The 19,667-nt window shown below is 41.7% G+C and overlaps 1 protein-coding gene across 1 annotated transcript; it reads right to left on the reverse strand.

The window, feature by feature from the left end:
* Positions 1 to 17,204: 17,204 nt before the first annotated feature.
* Positions 17,205 to 19,122, reverse strand: LOC309550655 (uncharacterized protein; the record flags this gene model as incomplete). Its single annotated transcript, XM_082250991.1, has 2 exons — positions 17,205 to 18,281; positions 18,970 to 19,122. The coding sequence occupies 2 exons, from the start codon at positions 19,120 to 19,122 to the stop codon at positions 17,205 to 17,207; spliced, it is 1,230 nt and encodes a 409-aa protein (XP_082107117.1).
* Positions 19,123 to 19,667: the final 545 nt, after the last annotated feature.

Here is a 19,667-nt window from a genome sequence, read left to right on the forward strand (position 1 = left end):
TCCATTTCAATATTATCGCTTGCACAGTGCTCCTTGCGATGTTTAAAGCGTGGGAAATCTTTTTGCATCCAAATCCGGCTTAAAACTTCTCCACAACAGTATCTTGGACCTGCCTGGTGTGTTCCTTGTTCTTCTTGATGCTCTCTGCGCTTTAAACGGACCTCTGAGACTATCACAGTGCAGGAGCATTTATACGGAGACTTGATTACACACAGGTGGATTCTATTTATCATCATTAGTCATTTAGGTCAACATTGGATCATTCAGAGATCCTCACTGAACTTCTGGAGAGAGTTTGCTGCACTGAAAGTAAAGGGGCTGAATAATTTTGCACGCCCAATTTTTCAGTTTTTTATTTGTTAACAAAGTTTGAAATATCCAAAAACTTTCGTTCCACTTCATGATTGTGTCCCACTTGTTGTTAATTCTTCAAAAAAAATTACAGTTATATATCTTTATGTTTGAAGCCTGAAATGTGGCACTGTAGCATTTGTGATCACCAAACGGCAGAGCGGTCACACACATAGAGCAGGGAGCTGAGGGTAATCTGAAATCTCAGTGGAGGGAATGGGCACACCCCCACTATACAGTCATTTAGGGAAACATGCACAGCTGAGACTGTCAATCACAGGCTGTGTGCCTGAGCTCCCCTTGGAGTCTGCATAACCTGTCAGAAGTGACTCATGGAGAGAGCTGAGGAAGGAGACAGCAGACAGAAATTACACTCAACAATCAGGATTGAGACAAGTACACAAAATAGAGGAATATGTTTTCTTCATTTTTCATTTCAGAGATTTAAAACCACTTTAAATTTGTGTTATACACTTACAGACAGCAGATGTTTTTACACCAGCATGAGTCCTGATCCAATTTGATCATTAATATGCTATCTAAACAGGCATGATTCCTGATCTAATTAGGCAATTAACAAACCTTCATTATCATCATATTTACTGTCAAGTCACATATCTGGAGGAAGTAATATGAAGTGACTTGATTATGATACAGAGCAACGCTGAGGCAGGTTTGACAGGTCTGATGTGCCAGATGAGGTCTTATGGAATGCTGACTAATAGGACTTTAGCTTACGTATCTGATGTGTCATTTCCTAGTAGCCCGTAGAATGGGTATCAGCAATCTCCACTCTAAACCTGCCCATACACCAGTAGAATTTTGTTTATATGGGATTGGGAATCATTAAAAGTTAATTGTCAGAGCATTCCATCATTGAGTCTTTCGATTTTATTCAAAAGCCCTTAACTTTTTTTCCAGGCTACTTAAATAGAATCCCAAGCATATTACACAGGTTTGTTTTGTGCCTTGGTAAAGGAAAATGATAACCGCACTCCCTAGTGCAGTGTTTCTCAACCAGGGTTCTGTGGAATCCTAGGGTTCCTCCTGAGGTTGCTAGGGGTTCCCTGAGTAATGGCCAATTTCTGCTTCTCAGATAAGTTTCCAAGGACACCTTTGTTCCTTTTAGCTATCTGAAAGGGGGTAATTCTTCCCAATGATGACAAGAGCAAAGTGGGGTACACACTAGTAGAAAATCTGCCGAAAATTCCCGTCCGAGGTAAAATCGTACGATTTTCGGCTAGTGTGTACACAACTTTCAGCAGCCAATGCCGACATTTTCAACGAAAAAAAACGGAGGGACAAACACCAAAATTTTTATCGTCCGTCCCCAGACGACCAATTTTCGTTTAATATGTATGCAGTACGTCCGAGAAAAATCGGATACGAAAGGCCGCGCATGATCTGAAGTTGCTGACGACCCGGAAGTCTAGGAACAAATGTCCCAAAAAAAAAAAAAAAAATTGGACGAGAAATTTTGTGAATATTATGCACTATAAACTAAAAACGGTTATGACCATGAGAGAGAAAAATCTGAGGATATTTTGTCTGATTCTCGTCAAGTGTGGTACGAGCCTTTAGGAGCATTCTTCCCACTGACTGTCACACTAACATGTCATGAGTTGTAGATTTTTAATTTTTTAGCAGGGTTTCCCCCAGACCAGACATTTATTTCTAGGGTTCCTCTGTGTTGAAATGGTTGAGAAAGGCTGATCTAGTGTGTTAATAAAAAAATTTACATACATTCACAATATAATAAAAAAAAAATGTTGGGCTGCCAAGAGTTCAATATTCACTCTTTATAATGAAAATACATACAAAGAACTTTATTTTTGGAACATGACTCCCTTCCCGCCTTAAAGCTATATATCCTCTAGCCTCAGATCGCTGCTGGCGATCCTGCAAGGACCTGGGCACCTTGTTTCAAATCTATTGGCAGTGCCAATCACTATACCCCTATTGGAAGTCAGTACAAGACCTCCTTCAAAGATTATTAGATCTGACCATCCCCTTTTGCCCTAAGGTTTATTTTACTAGGGTTTCTCCCACCCAAATTATCTAAACTTGCTAAAAAGTTAGCAAGCCCCATATTGATGGCAGCTAGGTGTTTGGTGGTCCTCCATTGGAAAAAACAGATACCCTCCACCCCCTATTAAATTATATGCTAGGATTAAGGACGTGGAGATTATGAAGTCACTGACAGTCAACCTCACCGACGCGGCCGATCAACACAATGCCGTCTGGGGGCCCTGGCATCTGCATGAAGAGTCCTCATGAGTAACGTTTCTGCTTTACTGTCTGCAGTGGTGGGGAGCTCTAAATCCCGGGAATGAAAGACTCAGGGCCCTTTCTATTTTTCTTTCTTTGTCACTTTCCTCTTCTCTTTCTGTTTTTTCCTCTTTCAGTTTCTTGGTTACTATTTTCTTCTAAGCAACTATGTTTTGGACATCTTATAGTACCTCAGATGCTGCCCCTGTGCCCTGCTGAATTTTAATCGGCCTCTTTGGGGACAGCGCCCAATAGCTTGAGAGAAAATGAGGGAATTGGCACTGCCTAATAAAAGTGATGTGAATCGTGATAAGTAAATTTATGTGGTATGAATAATGATCTATAGAAGAGTAAAATAATAATGCGTGATAAATTAAATAAAAATATAAAAATAAAATAAAAGATAAAAATAAATAAAGAGCATAAAATAGTATAACAATATACAATGTAAAAAATTATATATAAATGAATATTGTATCAAATAATCAATACCAATAAAGTGACATGTGCATAGGTGCCTGTAAGTAACTTGTGCACATACATATTAAATATAGAAAGGTGATAATAAATAAACAGGTAACTTATGTTCTGTAAACCAAAATGGAAATGATTCAAGTAAAAGGATAATGGGTGACAATATAATGGTCAAAAAAGTGGCTAAGTGAATAAAAAATTCAGCAAGTGAAAAAAGTAGGTAGATAAAAAACTGCGCTATCCCTATTTAATAGTGTTATTAATATTATAAAGTGCTCATAAAAAATATTAATATGCAGTGTAGTGTAATAAATGTGAAATGACACCTGTGTGTACCTATACCTCCAAAATAGTGTAAAGTGCAATGTGCTATAATTAAAAAAGAATAGCGCGCAAATGCAAAAGAAATTACTACCAAATCTGAAGAGAGTCCATAAATAAAAATGGGGGTTTGGTCCCACCATATGGCCATATCGTGCTCAAGCCCACTACTGCGTCAAAGTACCCCATTATCAGTGGGTCCTACACTATCCATGAAAAAGAGATGAATCCAGCCCTTCTAACCCTTGGAGACAACACTCCTTGCTGGGAAAAATGTGCAAATGCACTACAGGGGACTCCTCCTATATCCATTTGATGGTGGACACTGATTGAGTACAGGTGTATGTGGGGGGTGGGGAGGGCTGCTCAACCTCGATAGTCTGGTCAGACCGAATACATAATAAACAGGCAAAAAATTTGGGGGAGCATACCCATGTATTTCCAAAGCTGCTGCAGCTATGAACCAAAAGACATGTATATTAAAAAAGAATAGCGCGCAAATGCAAAAGAAATTACTACCAGGGGAGCAGCCCTCCCCACCCCCCACATACACCTGTACTCAATCAGTGTCCACCATCAAATGGATATAGGAGGAGTCCCCTGTAGTGCATTTGCACATTTTTCCCAGCAAGGAGTGTTGTCTCCAAGGGTTAGAAGGGCTGGATTCATCTCTTTTTCATGGATAGTGTAGGACCCACTGATAATGGGGTACTTTGACGCAGTAGTGGGCTTGAGCACGATATGGCCATATGGTGGGACCAAACCCCCATTTTTATTTATGGACTCTCTTCAGATTTGGTAGTAATTTCTTTTGCATTTGCGCGCTATTCTTTTTTAATATACATGTCTTTTGGTTCATAGCTGCAGCAGCTTTGGAAATACATGGGTATGCTCCCCCAAATTTTTTGCCTGTTTATTATGTATTCGGTCTGACCAGACTATCGAGGTTGAGCAGCCCTCCCCACCCCCCACATACACCTGTACTCAATCAGTGTCCACCATCAAATGAATATAGGAGGAGTCCCCTGTAGTGCATTTGCACATTTTTCCCAGCAAGGAGTGTTGTCTCCAAGGGTTAGAAGGGCTGGATTCATCTCTTTTTCATGGATAGTGTAGGACCCACTGATAATGGGGTACTTTGACGCAGTAGTGGGCTTGAGCACGATATGGCCATATGGTGGGACCAAACCCCCATTTTTATTTATGGACTCTCTTCAGATTTGGTAGTAATTTCTTTTGCATTTGCGCGCTATTCTTTTTTAATATACATGTCTTTTGGTTCATAGCTGCAGCAGCTTTGGAAATACATGGGTATGCTCCCCCAAATTTTTTGCCTGTTTATTATGTATTCGGTCTGACCAGACTATCGAGGTTGAGCAGCCCTCCCCACCCCCCACATACACCTGTACTCAATCAGTGTCCACCATCAAATGGATATAGGAGGAGTCCCCTGTAGTGCATTTGCACATTTTTCCCAGCAAGGAGTGTTGTCTCCAAGGGTTAGAAGGGCTGGATTCATCTCTTTTTCATGGATAGTGTAGGACCCACTGATAATGGGGTACTTTGACGCAGTAGTGGGCTTGAGCACGATATGGCCATATGGTGGGACCAAACCCCCATTTTTATTTATGGACTCTCTTCAGATTTGGTAGCAATTTCTTTTGCATTTGCGCGCTATTCTTTTTTAATATACATGTCTTTTGGTTCATAGCTGCAGCAGCTTTGGAAATACATGGGTATGCTCCCCCAAATTTTTTGCCTGTTTATTATGTATTCGGTCTGACCAGACTATCGAGGTTGAGCAGCCCTCCCCACCCCCCACATACACCTGTACTCAATCAGTGTCCACCATCAAATGGATATAGGAGGAGTCCCCTGTAGTGCATTTGCACATTTTTCCCAGCAAGGAGTGTTGTCTCCAAGGGTTAGAAGGGCTGGATTCATCTCTTTTTCATGGATAGTGTAGGACCCACTGATAATGGGGTACTTTGACGCAGTAGTGGGCTTGAGCACGATATGGCCATATGGTGGGACCAAACCCCCATTTTTATTTATGGACTCTCTTCAGATTTGGTAGTAATTTCTTTTGCATTTGCGCGCTATTCTTTTTTAATATACATGTCTTTTGGTTCATAGCTGCAGCAGCTTTGGAAATACATGGGTATGCTCCCCCAAATTTTTTGCCTGTTTATTATGTATTCGGTCTGACCAGACTATCGAGGTTGAGCAGCCCTCCCCACCCCCCACATACACCTGTACTCAATCAGTGTCCACCATCAAATGGATATAGGAGGAGTCCCCTGTAGTGCATTTGCACATTTTTCCCAGCAAGGAGTATTATCTCCAAGGGTTAGAAGGGCTGGATTCATCTCTTTTTCATGGATAGTGTAGGACCCACTGATAATGGGGTACTTTGACGCAGTAGTGGGCTTGAGCACGATATGGCCATATGGTGGGACCAAACCCCCATTTTTATTTATGGACTCTCTTCAGATTTGGTAGTAATTTCTTTTGCATTTGCGCGCTATTCTTTTTTAATATACATGTCTTTTGGTTCATAGCTGCAGCAGCTTTGGAAATACATGGGTATGCTCCCCCAAATTTTTTGCCTGTTTAATGTGCTATAATTGCTTACTCAATAATATTAGTGCAATTGATAAAAACAGCCCTGCAGCTGTTAAAAATCTCATTTAAAACTTTACAATATATATAGTACCAACAATGGTGAGTAGGTACACAAATATAAATAAATAAATAATAAATAAGGTCCATGCTACAATTGTGCAAAAATAAATGCAATAATAATTAATGAATAAAGTCCGTGCTGCAGTGATACATGTATGTAAGAAATATAAAAAATATAAAAAATATAAAAAATGTGTAAAATAGTGCAAATACACCTATAACAGTCCTTTCAAATAACTTTTTATGGTGCCGGTGCCAATGCATACATATATGCCGCAGTGTAATGGCTCTCTGCTTCAGTGTGGAATGGTAAGAATTTCCACTTACCAGATGTGATGGACTCCCGGTGGCATACGCCAGCAGGAATCAGTATGCGCTTGTGTCACGAAACTCCGATATCCTGGTCAGGAATAGGGTCCGCGGTTCCTTCGCCTGTATTTTCTCAAAATAAAGGAAGAAGGCTCCTCATAGTGTAGACGGTTCCAAAAAATGCTTTATTTAATATAAAAACACATAACAGGCCAATCGTGCAAAGATACAAAAAATGTACTGGATGCTTGAAGCACAAAAAGGATTGGTTTAGCTGGTGCCCCTGTTTCACAGCTTGTAAGCCTCTCGGCTAATGTGCCGATTCTGTCAGTGTGAACTCGCGCCGTACCCGGAAGCGAAGGAATCGGCGTGTGGTTCAAAGACAGGGACCAGATCGAGGCAGCGTGCGTTGCAACTTGACGCGTTTCGTCATAGAAATGACGTCATCGGAAGTGAATAAAGTGACGGGATAATGATCTAAAAGGTGACTAAGTGGCTTGAAAGGTCCAACATATAAATGAATAAATAAAGTGACAAAATTCTTCGTGTAAATGATACACAATGCTGGTGACCCTGTGGTGGGTGGTGAGGTGCTCCGTGACCCCTATAATAGGTAGCCCACTCACCAGAAATACCCACCCCACACAGGGGTATAGAGCGGGTATATGAATGTAGATGGTGATCCCTCAAGTGGATCCTGGTTACCTCTGTTGGTCCTGCAATAGACATACCGGAAGGGTCCCTGTAGGGTTCCGGGGTATACAGGGTTCCTAAAAGAGGATAGCCGGGGTCCTGTGGGGTCCTGTATGTAGGGGGTAGTGGCTCCAATGGTCCAGGAAACAGTAAACCAGTCTCAGCGGGACAGATTGTATACACATAGGCCATGAGGCATCACTTCTGGTTCCGGCACTGGCGTGGAACGCATTGCGTTCCAGATGATCTGAATACCGCTTGCTTGTACTATACTAAATGTAAGTACCCATTTATCTGCATTTCTTAATAAACACTTGTCATACAGAGTTACACTATGTGCCTTTTCCTTACCCTAAACGGCCTATGTGTATACAATCTGCTTCGTATACTGCTGGCTTCATTTTTCGCTGTGGGATGGCGGGTCGGGAAACCGTGATCTTGGCTTGCCGACCTGCTATCCCAGAGCAGGAGGTGGCAACCCACATCAAAGCAGTTGGGCACCCCTGGTCTAGGGGATGTCAGGATTTATTGCAGCAGATATTTAACAGGAGGAAGGGGTCTGGGAATCGTGGGATACTCAAAAACATTCAGCACACCACAGGAGGACAAATTTCTCTTGTCTCTCAACAGTAGCAGGGGATGGACAGAATGTCTAAGAACTCACAGCTGCAGACCATAGGGTAATCTCAGTCCACTGATCCCTTCTGCTTTGCTCAGCTATCAGTCCCACTCCCCAGTAAGATCTTTACTCACAGTGTCCTAGGGGCTGTCTGCCACCCAGCCTCACAGGTGGATCTCCCGTGAGGAAGATAACAAAATTCTTCTCCAGACTAAAACTTCAGCAGGGGTGCCTCCTCAGCAATTCTCCTAGGGCCCTCAGCCCAGCAACTGCTGAGGCCCATACTGTATTCTCTTGGCTCACTGATTTTTCTTTTAGGGGCTGCAGCCTCAGGAATACGCACGTTCTTTTTGTGTGTTAGAGGTAAGCGGCCACTACACACTTTAGAGCATTAAAGATTGGGAAATTTACCTGTTGGTTTACTCCAGTTTTTCTGCATCAGATCTCGGACATTACTGTGGAATTTTATGTTTTGTAGGAGTGGACAATTTTTTAATTTTTTTACATATTTTTATTACATACATTGGATTGATTAGGACATACACAGTGCAATACGATTGATTTCATCTGTATATAGGATTGATTTGTTTCACATCAGTTTCTATTTTTTTCATTTATGCCACTGGGATATTATATTTATTTTGGATTTATTGAAATTGATTATTGCGGCATTTTTATGTGTATAAGAGTGGATATTTTTTTGCACAGTTATATTTACGCATAATAGTAACAATTTTTGGATTGATTGGGACATTCACAGTTCAACACGATTTATTTTACACATGATTGGGACATCTTGCAATATATTTATTTGTTTCACATTTGCATCCATTTAATTTATTTATATATATATATATTGGGACACTCTTTATACATCTGGATTTATTTGAAATTGATTTTTAGCATTTTCTTCACCTTGTCGATACATGATTGTTTTTTTGTAGGAATAATAGAAGTGTTCTTTTCACCTATACTGTTCATTCACAATAATTATCCACTTGTTTATTTGTTTTGACATCATTGAAACATTTCGTCATTTATTGAGACATTTTGTTTCATTATCACCATATATATTAACACTTGCACCTATTATAGAATTTTCAATATCTATACCTATTCAGCATCATTTGGAGTCATTATTTTTACTACACAACACAATATATAGATTTGTCCGTCTGCACGGATGTAGTTTATCGTTTTTAAGAATCAGCGCTGAAATTTGTTTTACTATCACTACACAGATTTAGTCAGTATTATTTACCATTTTTAACCCATTCAGCATTTATTGGAAGATTATATATTTTTATACTTGTTATATTTTTTGTCCATATATTTTTTGTCCATCTGTACGGATGCAGTTTATCGATTTTTTATGAATTAGCGCCGATTTTTCAGGTTTTTTAGTATTTATTGACAGTGGGGACACTGATTAAAATTGGCTGCTTTTTATCCCTTTTTTTGCGGATTTGCACATTAACACCTGTTGTTTCACATCATCTACACTTGAACCAGCTTCTCTGAGGTCATATTATCTCCTGGTAGTGCATTGGTCCTCGCTAGCTACATACACTATATTGTCAAAAGTATTGGGACATGCACATGAACTGTAATGGCATCCCAGTCTTAGTCCGTAGGGTTCAATATTGAATTGGCCCACCCTTTGCATCTATAACAGCTTCAACTCTTCTGGGAAGGCTGTCCACAAGGTTTAGGAGTGTGTCTATGGGAATGTTTGACCATTCTTCCAGAAGCGCATTTGTGAGGTCAGGCACTGATGTTGGTCTGCCTCGCAGTCTCCGCTCTAATTCACCCTAATTGAGTTGAGGTCAGGACTCTGTGCAGGCAAGTCAGGTCCCTCCACCCCAAACTCGCTCATCTATGTCTTTATGGACCTTGCTTTGTGCACTGGTCCAAATCATTTGGTGGAAGGGGGAATATGGTGTGGGGTTCAGGGTTTGGGCTTGGCCCCTTAGTTCCAGTGAGGGGAACTCTTAAGGCGTCAGCATACCAAGACATTTTAGGCAATTTCATGCTCCCAACCATGTGGGAACAGTTTGGGGACGGTCCCTTCCTGTTTCAGCATGATTGCGCACCAGTGCACAAAGCAAGGTCCATAAAGACATGGAGAAGCAAGTTTGGGATGGAGAAACTTGACTGGCCTGCACAGAGTCCTAAACTCAACCAGATAGAACACCTTCGGGAGTAATTAGAGCGGAGACTATGAGCCAGGCCTTCTCGTCCAAGCGCCTGATCTCACAAATGTGCTTCCGGAAGAATGGTCAAACATTCCCATAAACGCACTGCTAAACCTTATGAACAGCCTTGTTCAGAATAGACTTCTCAGCTGTCACAACACTGCAGGGAAGTTCTTTATTATAAGTAACTATCAAAACTATATGTATTTCAGAGACTTTTATCATTTCAAATAATATTAAACTCTAAATCTCTAAAAGCCTTCCCAGAAGAGCTGACGCTGTTATAGCTGCAGAGGGTGGGCCAACTCAATAATGAACTCTATGGATTAAGACTGGGATGCCATTAAAGTTCATGTGCGTGTAAAGGCAGGTGTTCCAATACTTATAAATACAATACAATATAGTGTATATATTGCCAAAACCACATCGGGTTTTAAACATCCCAACAGATGCCATGGATCAGTCTGTGGTAAACCCAACAACTGTCCAAGATAAAAAAAGAGGGTTATCTTTTAGCACCAACTTTTGGAAGCACACAAGCCACTGCTACACCTCTGACCACGCTTACCTTTTTCCAATATACAAAAAGCAGGCAGACCAGCAATATTGAATAAAAAGCGAGGACCAATGCGCTACCTGAAAGGGTGTAATACAAAAACAAAGAAGGGCGCACCAGCCTAGCGCATTATCCTCAGCGAGTTTATTAAATAAAAGTTAAAATCAGCTACTCACAAACATTCATAAAATACAGACACATCAATCCCATAAAGCCGCCTCATAGCAGAGGTCCAACGTCTTTACTGGAAGCAGAGGGCTGACGCGTTTCGAGGCCGTGCCTCTTCCTCAGAGCCTAGCCATAATGGATGCCAAGTTTTAGCACGAGTTCCCGGGATTGAGGCCGCCTGAGGACCAGGTTCTGAGCGCAGGAGGAGGGTGCTGTATAGCACATATCTTTTTTGGAGCTACCTGAAAGGGGTCTGACTCAAGAACCAGTAAATGGTGTAAAACATACAATACTGCAATTCAGACATTCAGTTATTTACAGAAACCTGTTATGGTCAGCATTAGAAAATAAAGACCACAGCAAAGAAATCAGCTGAATACGATGGCATTTGATAAAAAATAGTTGCTAAACTAGAAGTAAACTAGTCTGAAAATAAACAATTTCTGCTGTACTCTTCATTTAAAAAATCTATAGGATTCTGGAAATTTCATATTACGGGTTCTTCCTCTATTTAATGTTAAATTGCAAAATAAAGATTTTCTATAAATAGTAAAAAAAAAACAGTTTACAAAATCATAAAAATGAATAAAGAAAGAAAATTGGCTAGAAAACATCCTCTGCTTTGTATATGAAAAGCCAAAAGTATTCTTTTTAAATTTTATATAGCATATACTGTAGAATTAATTAACTTATGTCATGTTTTGGAGCAAAGGAGGATTGCCAACCGTGTTAAATTGAGGAGATTTTTCTTTGCTTCCTCTTCTGCAGACACAACAGGAAAAGAGAGGAAATCTCTCCAAATTGGGGGAAATTCGCTCCAGCCCCCCCCCCCCCCCTTTATGGAAGAATTAGAACATTTCTCCTCTATTACTGTTCTGGTGACAACTCAACATTTTGTTTTTTCTCTCGCTTTTAGTCATAAGGACTGTTGCCATCAGGAAAAATAGAGACTCCAAAACTAAAAAAAAAAAAAATAGGTATTAAAAACTTTAATAACCACAATGGATTTAGTTCATATTCTGAAATTTCATGGATAATATTTGCTTTGAATAATAGGCAATTAGTCTGTTCACATTGCAGGGGAAGCTGCCCTTTGCATGTAAATTTTGCCTAGGAATCAGTGGATGTGGTAAAATATTACTGGCAAAGAAAATCCAATCACACGTAAGGAAAAAAAAACAAAAACAAAACATTTTTGCTTGCACATGATTGCATAATGGAAGTCAGCAGAGTTACACCTCACAGGCAATTAGGCTGCTCACATTGCAGGGGAAGCTGCCCTTTGCATGTAAATTTTGCCTAGGAATCAGTGAATGTGGTAAAATATTACTGGCAATACCTCATTCACTAAGCTCTTGGTAGAAATTCTTTTGCAAAGTTAACAGTCTACTGTATTTGTCTTCATTAAATCAACCCCCTTGGCTCATCATAAGCTGCAATGTCACGTTATTTTCTATAAGGTTTCTTAATATTCTATTATTTTAGGGGGCTATGTGGTGACAATGGACTGTGTAAACTTACTAGATAGAGGTTACATATGTACATAGATGTACACATTTTTTTTTTTTTTTTTTACAGTTACTTTTCTTCAACAGATTCCTATACACTAGGTTTGACCAGACTTAGAGTATATACAGTTCATCTGATGGACAGCAACTATGCGACCCTGCTCGTGACTCTCCCATGACTTACCTCTGATTGGATGCAGATTATAATGAGACATTGTTGAAAGTTTCAAGAGAATATTCTCTGAAAGGATGGCTGGCTTGCACAAAGCACTTAGTTCTGAATGCTGTATACAGCAGTAATGCTTGCCTAATGAAACTGGGTGACCTTTGCCCCGGGAAAGTGGCAAGTAAGCGTAATGGAGGCCTATAGGCTAGTAAATGCACTAAAGTAGAATTAGTGTTAACTTATGCTCAAAGGTTTTTCATTGTGATACAGACAGAATCAGGCAGATATAAATCTGCACAGCGATAGCAAACCCTAAAAGGAGGTATTGCAATGCAAAATCATGCCAATCATACATGGGTTGCAATTCCGCTGATTCAGCAGGGAGTCAGGGACTGTCTGAATTATGAGCCATGTATGGGAACCCTAGTTGTACACAAGTCAATCTATTGATTGACTTGTGTACAACCAAACTGTTGGATTTTTCCCAAATGATTATTGCTGTCGGCCACACCCGGCAACACTAATTAATAATATTTTTACAGTTACTTATATAGCGGCGTCAATTTACACAGTGCTTTACATATACTGTGGGGAAAAAAATGGATTTTTGATTTACCGTAACATCCTTTTCTCTTAAGTTCATTGACGGATGCAGTCTCTGATGCATATCAGTAGGGTTATACTGCCCCCTACAGGAGTAGGCCACTAGGCAGAAAAAAAGTTCTGGCTACGCCTATGGGCAGTCCCAGGGGGTATACCCTCTCTCTTCCTGCATAGGATGTCAGTTTGTAACAAAGCAGTGTCAGAGAAAATAGTACCAACCCAACTCAAATAAAGGGGCGGGTACTGTGTCCGTCAATGAAGTTAAGAGAAAAGGATTTTAAGGTAAGTCAAAAAAACTCTCTATCGTTCATTGACGGACGCAGTCTCTGATGCATATCAGTAGGGACGTCCCAAAGCAGTGCCATAAAATGAGGGGTGGGGAAAAAACAGAAAAATAAGTCTCCAAGGCTAGACCATAGCCAACTAGGCAACACAGGACTCATCAGAACAACAGATGAAGCCCATCTGAAAAAAACAATAAACACCCTCAAGAAAGACCAAAACGCCCCCTAAACAGCAGCCTGCAAAACTTTGCGGCCAAAAGAGGCATCTGCAGATGCCAGCACATCAACCTTATAAAATTTGGTAGAGGTGTGAACAGACGACCAGATAGCCGCCTTGCAAACCTGAAGCACAGATGCCTGATGGCGAAAAGCCCAGGAAGCACTAATGGCGCTTTTCCACTGCATAGAACGTACCGGCTCGGCACGCTTTTGTGCTTTTCCACTGCGGTACCGCATGGTATAGGGTCGGAACGGTTCGGTACGGTACGGTATAGGTTTGCTTTTCCACTGCATGGAACCGAACGGTACGGCCCTGAAAAACAGTACCTACTCGATTGTGGTTCCAAGCGTACCGTACCGGTACTAAAATCCACAACCCCTCCCATGCAGCCTGATTGGTCCTCACTACAAGGCAGTGATTGGTCAATAAATCACTGTCATTGTTTATGCGACACCACTGCAGGGAGAAGCGTGTGTTGAGAGGCCATAGGATTGTGAGTAGATACAGAAGAGGTTCATGTTCTTTTATGTGGGGAGGGCGCACCATGTACCACCACTCAGGGGCACTGGCCTTAAAAAGTAGTAGCAGGTAATAAAACACCTCCTGTGTTCCAGCACACAGCAAAAGCCTGAAATGGCATTGTAGTGAGAAATGTGTTAACCCCCCAATGACCTGTCTGCTGTGTTATGTTCCAGGCTCAGCATTCTTCATTAAATGTGCTACAGCAAAAGTGACATAAAAATAAAGATACCCTATTGCTGACAAATGTTTCTCTGCCTGCTAAAAAAGAAGAAATGGCTCCTAGAAATGGCTCATGCAAAGGTCCCCCAAAATAAATAGCAGACCCCCTTTTTTTTTTTTTTTAATGAAGCCATCATAGAAATGTAATTTATTGGCCAATTAAACACTTTTTTTGTGTCAGTCATTGCTCCTTTGCTGAATGTAATTTTTGCATTGGTACCAGTGCTCTGCCCCCATGCTATTTTTTTTTTTAAACCCCTTTGACTAGTAACCCATAAAATTAACATTTTAGTTCAATGGGGTCTTGACATCCATTCCCCTGTGCAATTCCCTTAACCCTGCTGGAACTGCACTGAACAGGTTAAAGATCTCAGGGTTGTGTTCTGTCAGACTGTACTGTCACACTGTACTCCACTGTCACACTGTACTGTCACACTGTACTCCACTGTCACACTGTATTCCACTGTACTGTCACACTGTATTCCACTGTCACACTGTACTGTCACACTGTACTCCACTGTCACACTGTACTGTCACACTGTATTCCACTGTCACACTGTACTGTCACACTGTACTCCACTGTCTCACTGTACTGTCACACTGTACTCCACTGTCACACTGTACTGTCACACTGTACTCCACTGTCACACTGTATTCCACTGTACTGTCACACTGTACTCCACTGTCACACTGTACTGTCACACTGTACTCCACTGTCACACTGTATTCCACTGTCACACTGTACTGTCACACTGTACTCCACTGTCTCACTGTACTGTCACACTGTACTCCACTGTCACACTGTACTGTCACACTGTACTCCACTGTCACACTGTATTCCACTGTCTCACTGTACTGTCACACTGTACTCCACTGTCACACTGTACTGTCACACTGTACTCCACTGTCACACTGTATTCCACTGTCTCACTGTACTGTCACACTGTACTCCACTGTCACACTGTACTGTCACACTGTACTCCACTGTCACACTGTATTCCACTGTCTCACTGTACTGTCACACTGTACTCCACTGTCACACTGTACTGTCACACTGTACTCCACTGTCACACTGTATTCCACTGTCACACTGTACTGTCACACTGTACTCCACTGTCTCACTGTACTGTCACACTGTACTCCACTGTCACACTGTACTGTCACACTGTACTCCACTGTCACACTGTATTCCACTGTCTCACTGTACTGTCACACTGTACTCCACTGTCACACTGTACTGTCACACTGTATTTATAACAATTTTCACTGCTGCCATGGCTTGTGTCTAATCCCCAGATTGCCAACAGATTCGCTGCCAGACCAGAAGTGAGCCCAAAGGATGTCTGAAAATTGGTCAATGGAGGAGGTGCAGACATTCCTTTCATTGTTAGCTGAGGAGCGGATACAACGAGAGCTGGATGGGGCGACCAGGAATGAAAAGGTGTTTCTGGAACTTTCTCAGCTGCTGGCCACACACGGCTACCACCGCACCTCTAAGCAGTGCAGGGACAAATTAAAAAAATTAAAAAGTGATTATAGAACTGTAAAGGACCACAACAGCCGGAGTGGTTCAAACCGGAAAAAATGGAAATGGTTTGAACAAATGGACGCTATTTACGGTAGTAGACCGGCAAGCAATGGAAGGGAGGGTGCCCTGGACTCATCTGCGGTGTTGTTGGAGAACACAGAAGATGGTAAGTGATCACAGTTGACCGTCTGCTGTAAAGCTTGCTTTTCCTGTGTGTGTGTGTGTATATATATATATATATATATATATATATATATATATATAATATATATATATATATAAAATGTGTATTTATGATTTTGTTTTTTCTTTCAGATTTGTTAACTATTGATTCTTCTGCGCTTTCACCATGGAATGAGGACTCATCTTCACAAGTGGGTGCAGCAGTGTCGCCACCAGTACGACCACCAACACCAGCACGGACACCAACACCTTCAACCTCCGTCAACAGCGCAGCATCAGAGCGTGTTGTCTCAGGTATAATATATATATGTTCACACACACACACATACATCTATTGATTTTTTTTCCAAAACAACACTTTCATTTTTCTTCTTTTTTGTCCAGGCAAGAGGAAACGGAGCCAGGAGCATGCTGCTATTTTAAAAGACATGCAGGTGGCTGATATTGAGCAGCAGGAGCTTAACCGGGCACAGAGGGAGCGCCATGTACAAATGGCAATTGAGGAGGCCCGGCTAGCAAGGGAACAGGAAGCGGCCTTAAGGATGCAGGAAAATTCCCAAATGGCTGCATTCAACCAAGCCTTCCTCAATGTCATGGGTATGCTTGCACAGGCGCTGAGTGGCCGGCGAGACCAGAATTCTCAGCCATAACCCATGCAGTACATATTGCAAAAAAATACAAAAAAAACAGTTTGCTACACCTGTTAGCGTTTTAATGTTTTATATTTTTACATTTTTGTACTAGGTTTTGTACAATAAAAATCCAAAACAGTGGACAAACATGTGTAGTTCATTGCTTTTAGATTAATTTAATATTGTATTTGAATGTACTGTAACAATTGCTACTGAAAGCATATTTACTATAAAAAAAAAAGGAAAGCAAAACATTATACACGTGGCAGGAGGTGACCAAAGAAAAATAAAAAATAGATGTATACATATAATATTTGCATGTAAATATTTCTGCCCATTGATGTCTCATTTTTTTTTCCTTTTAAAACAAACTTTTTATTGTGGTATGGTGATTTGACAGTTCATCAGCACGGGAGGTGAGAAGGCTATCATCAGCACCGAGCATCGTTGCTGACCACACCACCTGCTACTGTACACATTCCTTCAGCTTACCAACTTGACATAGCAGGTATACAGTAGCAAGTGCTGTGGTCAGCAGCGATGCTCGGTGGTGATGATAAAGCCTTCTCACCTTCCGTGCTGATGATCGGTCAAATCACCATACCACAACCCCTTGAATAATTAAAGCACGTTAAAAGAAAAAAAAAAAGGGAAGCTAGACATTATACTTGGAACTATTTTTGCTATAGCTTGACAGGAGTCAACTATTCAAGTAACGCATCAGAGCCTCACGTACATCCCTGCCCTCTTCCTCTACAGCCTGTGCCAGTGCCACTACAGGCTCTGGTACAGAAGGTGAATCCCATGAACTCTCATAGGCTTCTCCATGACTCTCACAAAGGTTATGTAGTGCACAACAAGTCTGGACCATACATTTCACAAGGTCAACTGCACAGTCATTTCTTTTCATAAGGCAACGCCATCTTCCTTTTAATCTACCAAATGCATTTTCTACCACTACACGTGCTCTGGAGATTTTCATGTTGTACACCTGCTGTTCTGTTGTCAGCCGTCCAGTGTCACTGAATGGTTTTATGAGCCACTGCTGCAAGGGACAGGCAGAATCTCCTAGGATGTAGTAGCCAACATTCACACCACCAATGTTTCTAGTGTTAGTTGGTTTGTGTGTTCCACGAATTAACAGATCCCACAGTGTGGACAGTCTCAAAACCCGAGCATCATGCATGCTTCCAGGCAGCCCAGTAAAAACATTCCAGAAGAGTCCCTTTCCATCAACAACACCTTGAAGGATGATGGAGTGCCAGCCTTTACGGTTGAAATAGTCACAGTGATAGTCCTGTGGTGCTATGATGGGTATGTGAGATCCATCAATAGCACCAATGCACTGTGGAAGCCCCCACCTGTTCTCATTGTAGGCAGCTATTTCTTTAAACTTCTCCTGATCTGGAAAACGAATTTGTTCTGGTACCAACAAAATCTCTGCTGCTGCACAGAAATCATGGACACATCGACAAACAGTTGTTATGCTTACACCAAACAGATGTCCAACACTTCTGTACTCAGAGCCAGTTGCGAGCTTCCACAGTGCAATGGCTACTCTCTTCTTTAAAGGAACACAAACACGAAAGTTTGTGTCATGTCTTTCCATCACTGGACGCACTTTGTTGCACAAGTAGGCAAATGTTTCTTCTGACATTCGAAAGTTCTCCAGCCACTGAGTGTTTGTAAAATTGGGAACAATGGCATCCCACCAATCAGAAGCTCGGTTTACAGTCCAAACAGAAGGTCTGTGGCGGCGACTTTGCAGCATAAGGATCTGAAATACACAGAATACTCATTTTAACAAATGATATCACACACACATATAACACACACACATACCACACACACACACATACCACACACACACACACATACCACACACACACACATACCACACACACACATACCACACACACACATATACCACACACACACATACCACACACACATACCACACACACACACACACACACACATACCACACACACATACCACACACACATACCACACACACATACCACACACACACACACACACACACATACCACACACACACATACCACACACACATACCACACACACATAACACACACACATAACACACACATAACACACACATACCACACACACATACCACACACACATACCACACACACATACCACACACACATACCACACACACATAACACACACATACCACACACACACACACATACCACACACACATACCACACACACATACCACACACACATACCACACACACATAACACACACATACCACACACACATAACACACACATACCACACACACACACATACCACACACACACATACCACACACACACATACCACACACACACATACCACACACACACACATACCACACACATACCACACACATAACACACACATAACACGGCACTTGCAGTGGAAAAGTGCCAAAAACAGTGCTAAAGCTTACCCTTGTGCGCCGCTGAGCAAACCTGTCATCATCATCTTTACTTTGTTGTAGGAGTTCCCATACTCTCTTGTTTTTTTCTGCAGTATTTAGCTTTGCTGCCATCAGCCTCCTTTGTAAAAAGAGTCTTCGCCGAGTGGTGAAAAGAATCCACATGCCGAGAATCAGGAACACCATTCCCTCCATAGGCTCCATTGCTGTGTCTCCTTGCTGTGTCTCCTTAAGATGATGTCACGGCAGTAGAGGCGGTGCAACTAGAGAGTAATCCTGCCCACAACTTATCAGTACTATACACAGTGGAAAAGCAAACCTATACCGTACCGTACCGAACCGTTCCGACACTATACCATGCGGTACTGCAGTGGAAAAGCAAACCGGGCCAAGCAGGGCCGAGTAGAGCCGAGCCGGTACGAGCCGGTACTTGCAGTGGAAAAGTGCCATAAGCGCCCGAGTAGAATGCACATTAACAGGGAAAGGTGGAACCTGACCCTTAATTTAAAAAGCCTGCCCCACCGTCTGTCTGATTCATCTGGAAATAGTCGCTGCAGACGCAGGCAGTCCTTTCTTAGGGCCATCGGTGAGTACAAAGAGCGAATCTGACTTCCGAGAAGACTCAGTAGTCGCCAAGTATACCCTGATTGCCCGAACCACATCCAGAGTATGCAGTGCAAACTCCCTAGGATGTTTTGGCGTAGGACACA

This window comes from Pelophylax lessonae, assembly GCF_965119305.1.
Source record: "Pelophylax lessonae genome assembly, chromosome: 3".
NCBI classification, from domain to species: Eukaryota; Metazoa; Chordata; class Amphibia; order Anura; family Ranidae; genus Pelophylax; species Pelophylax lessonae.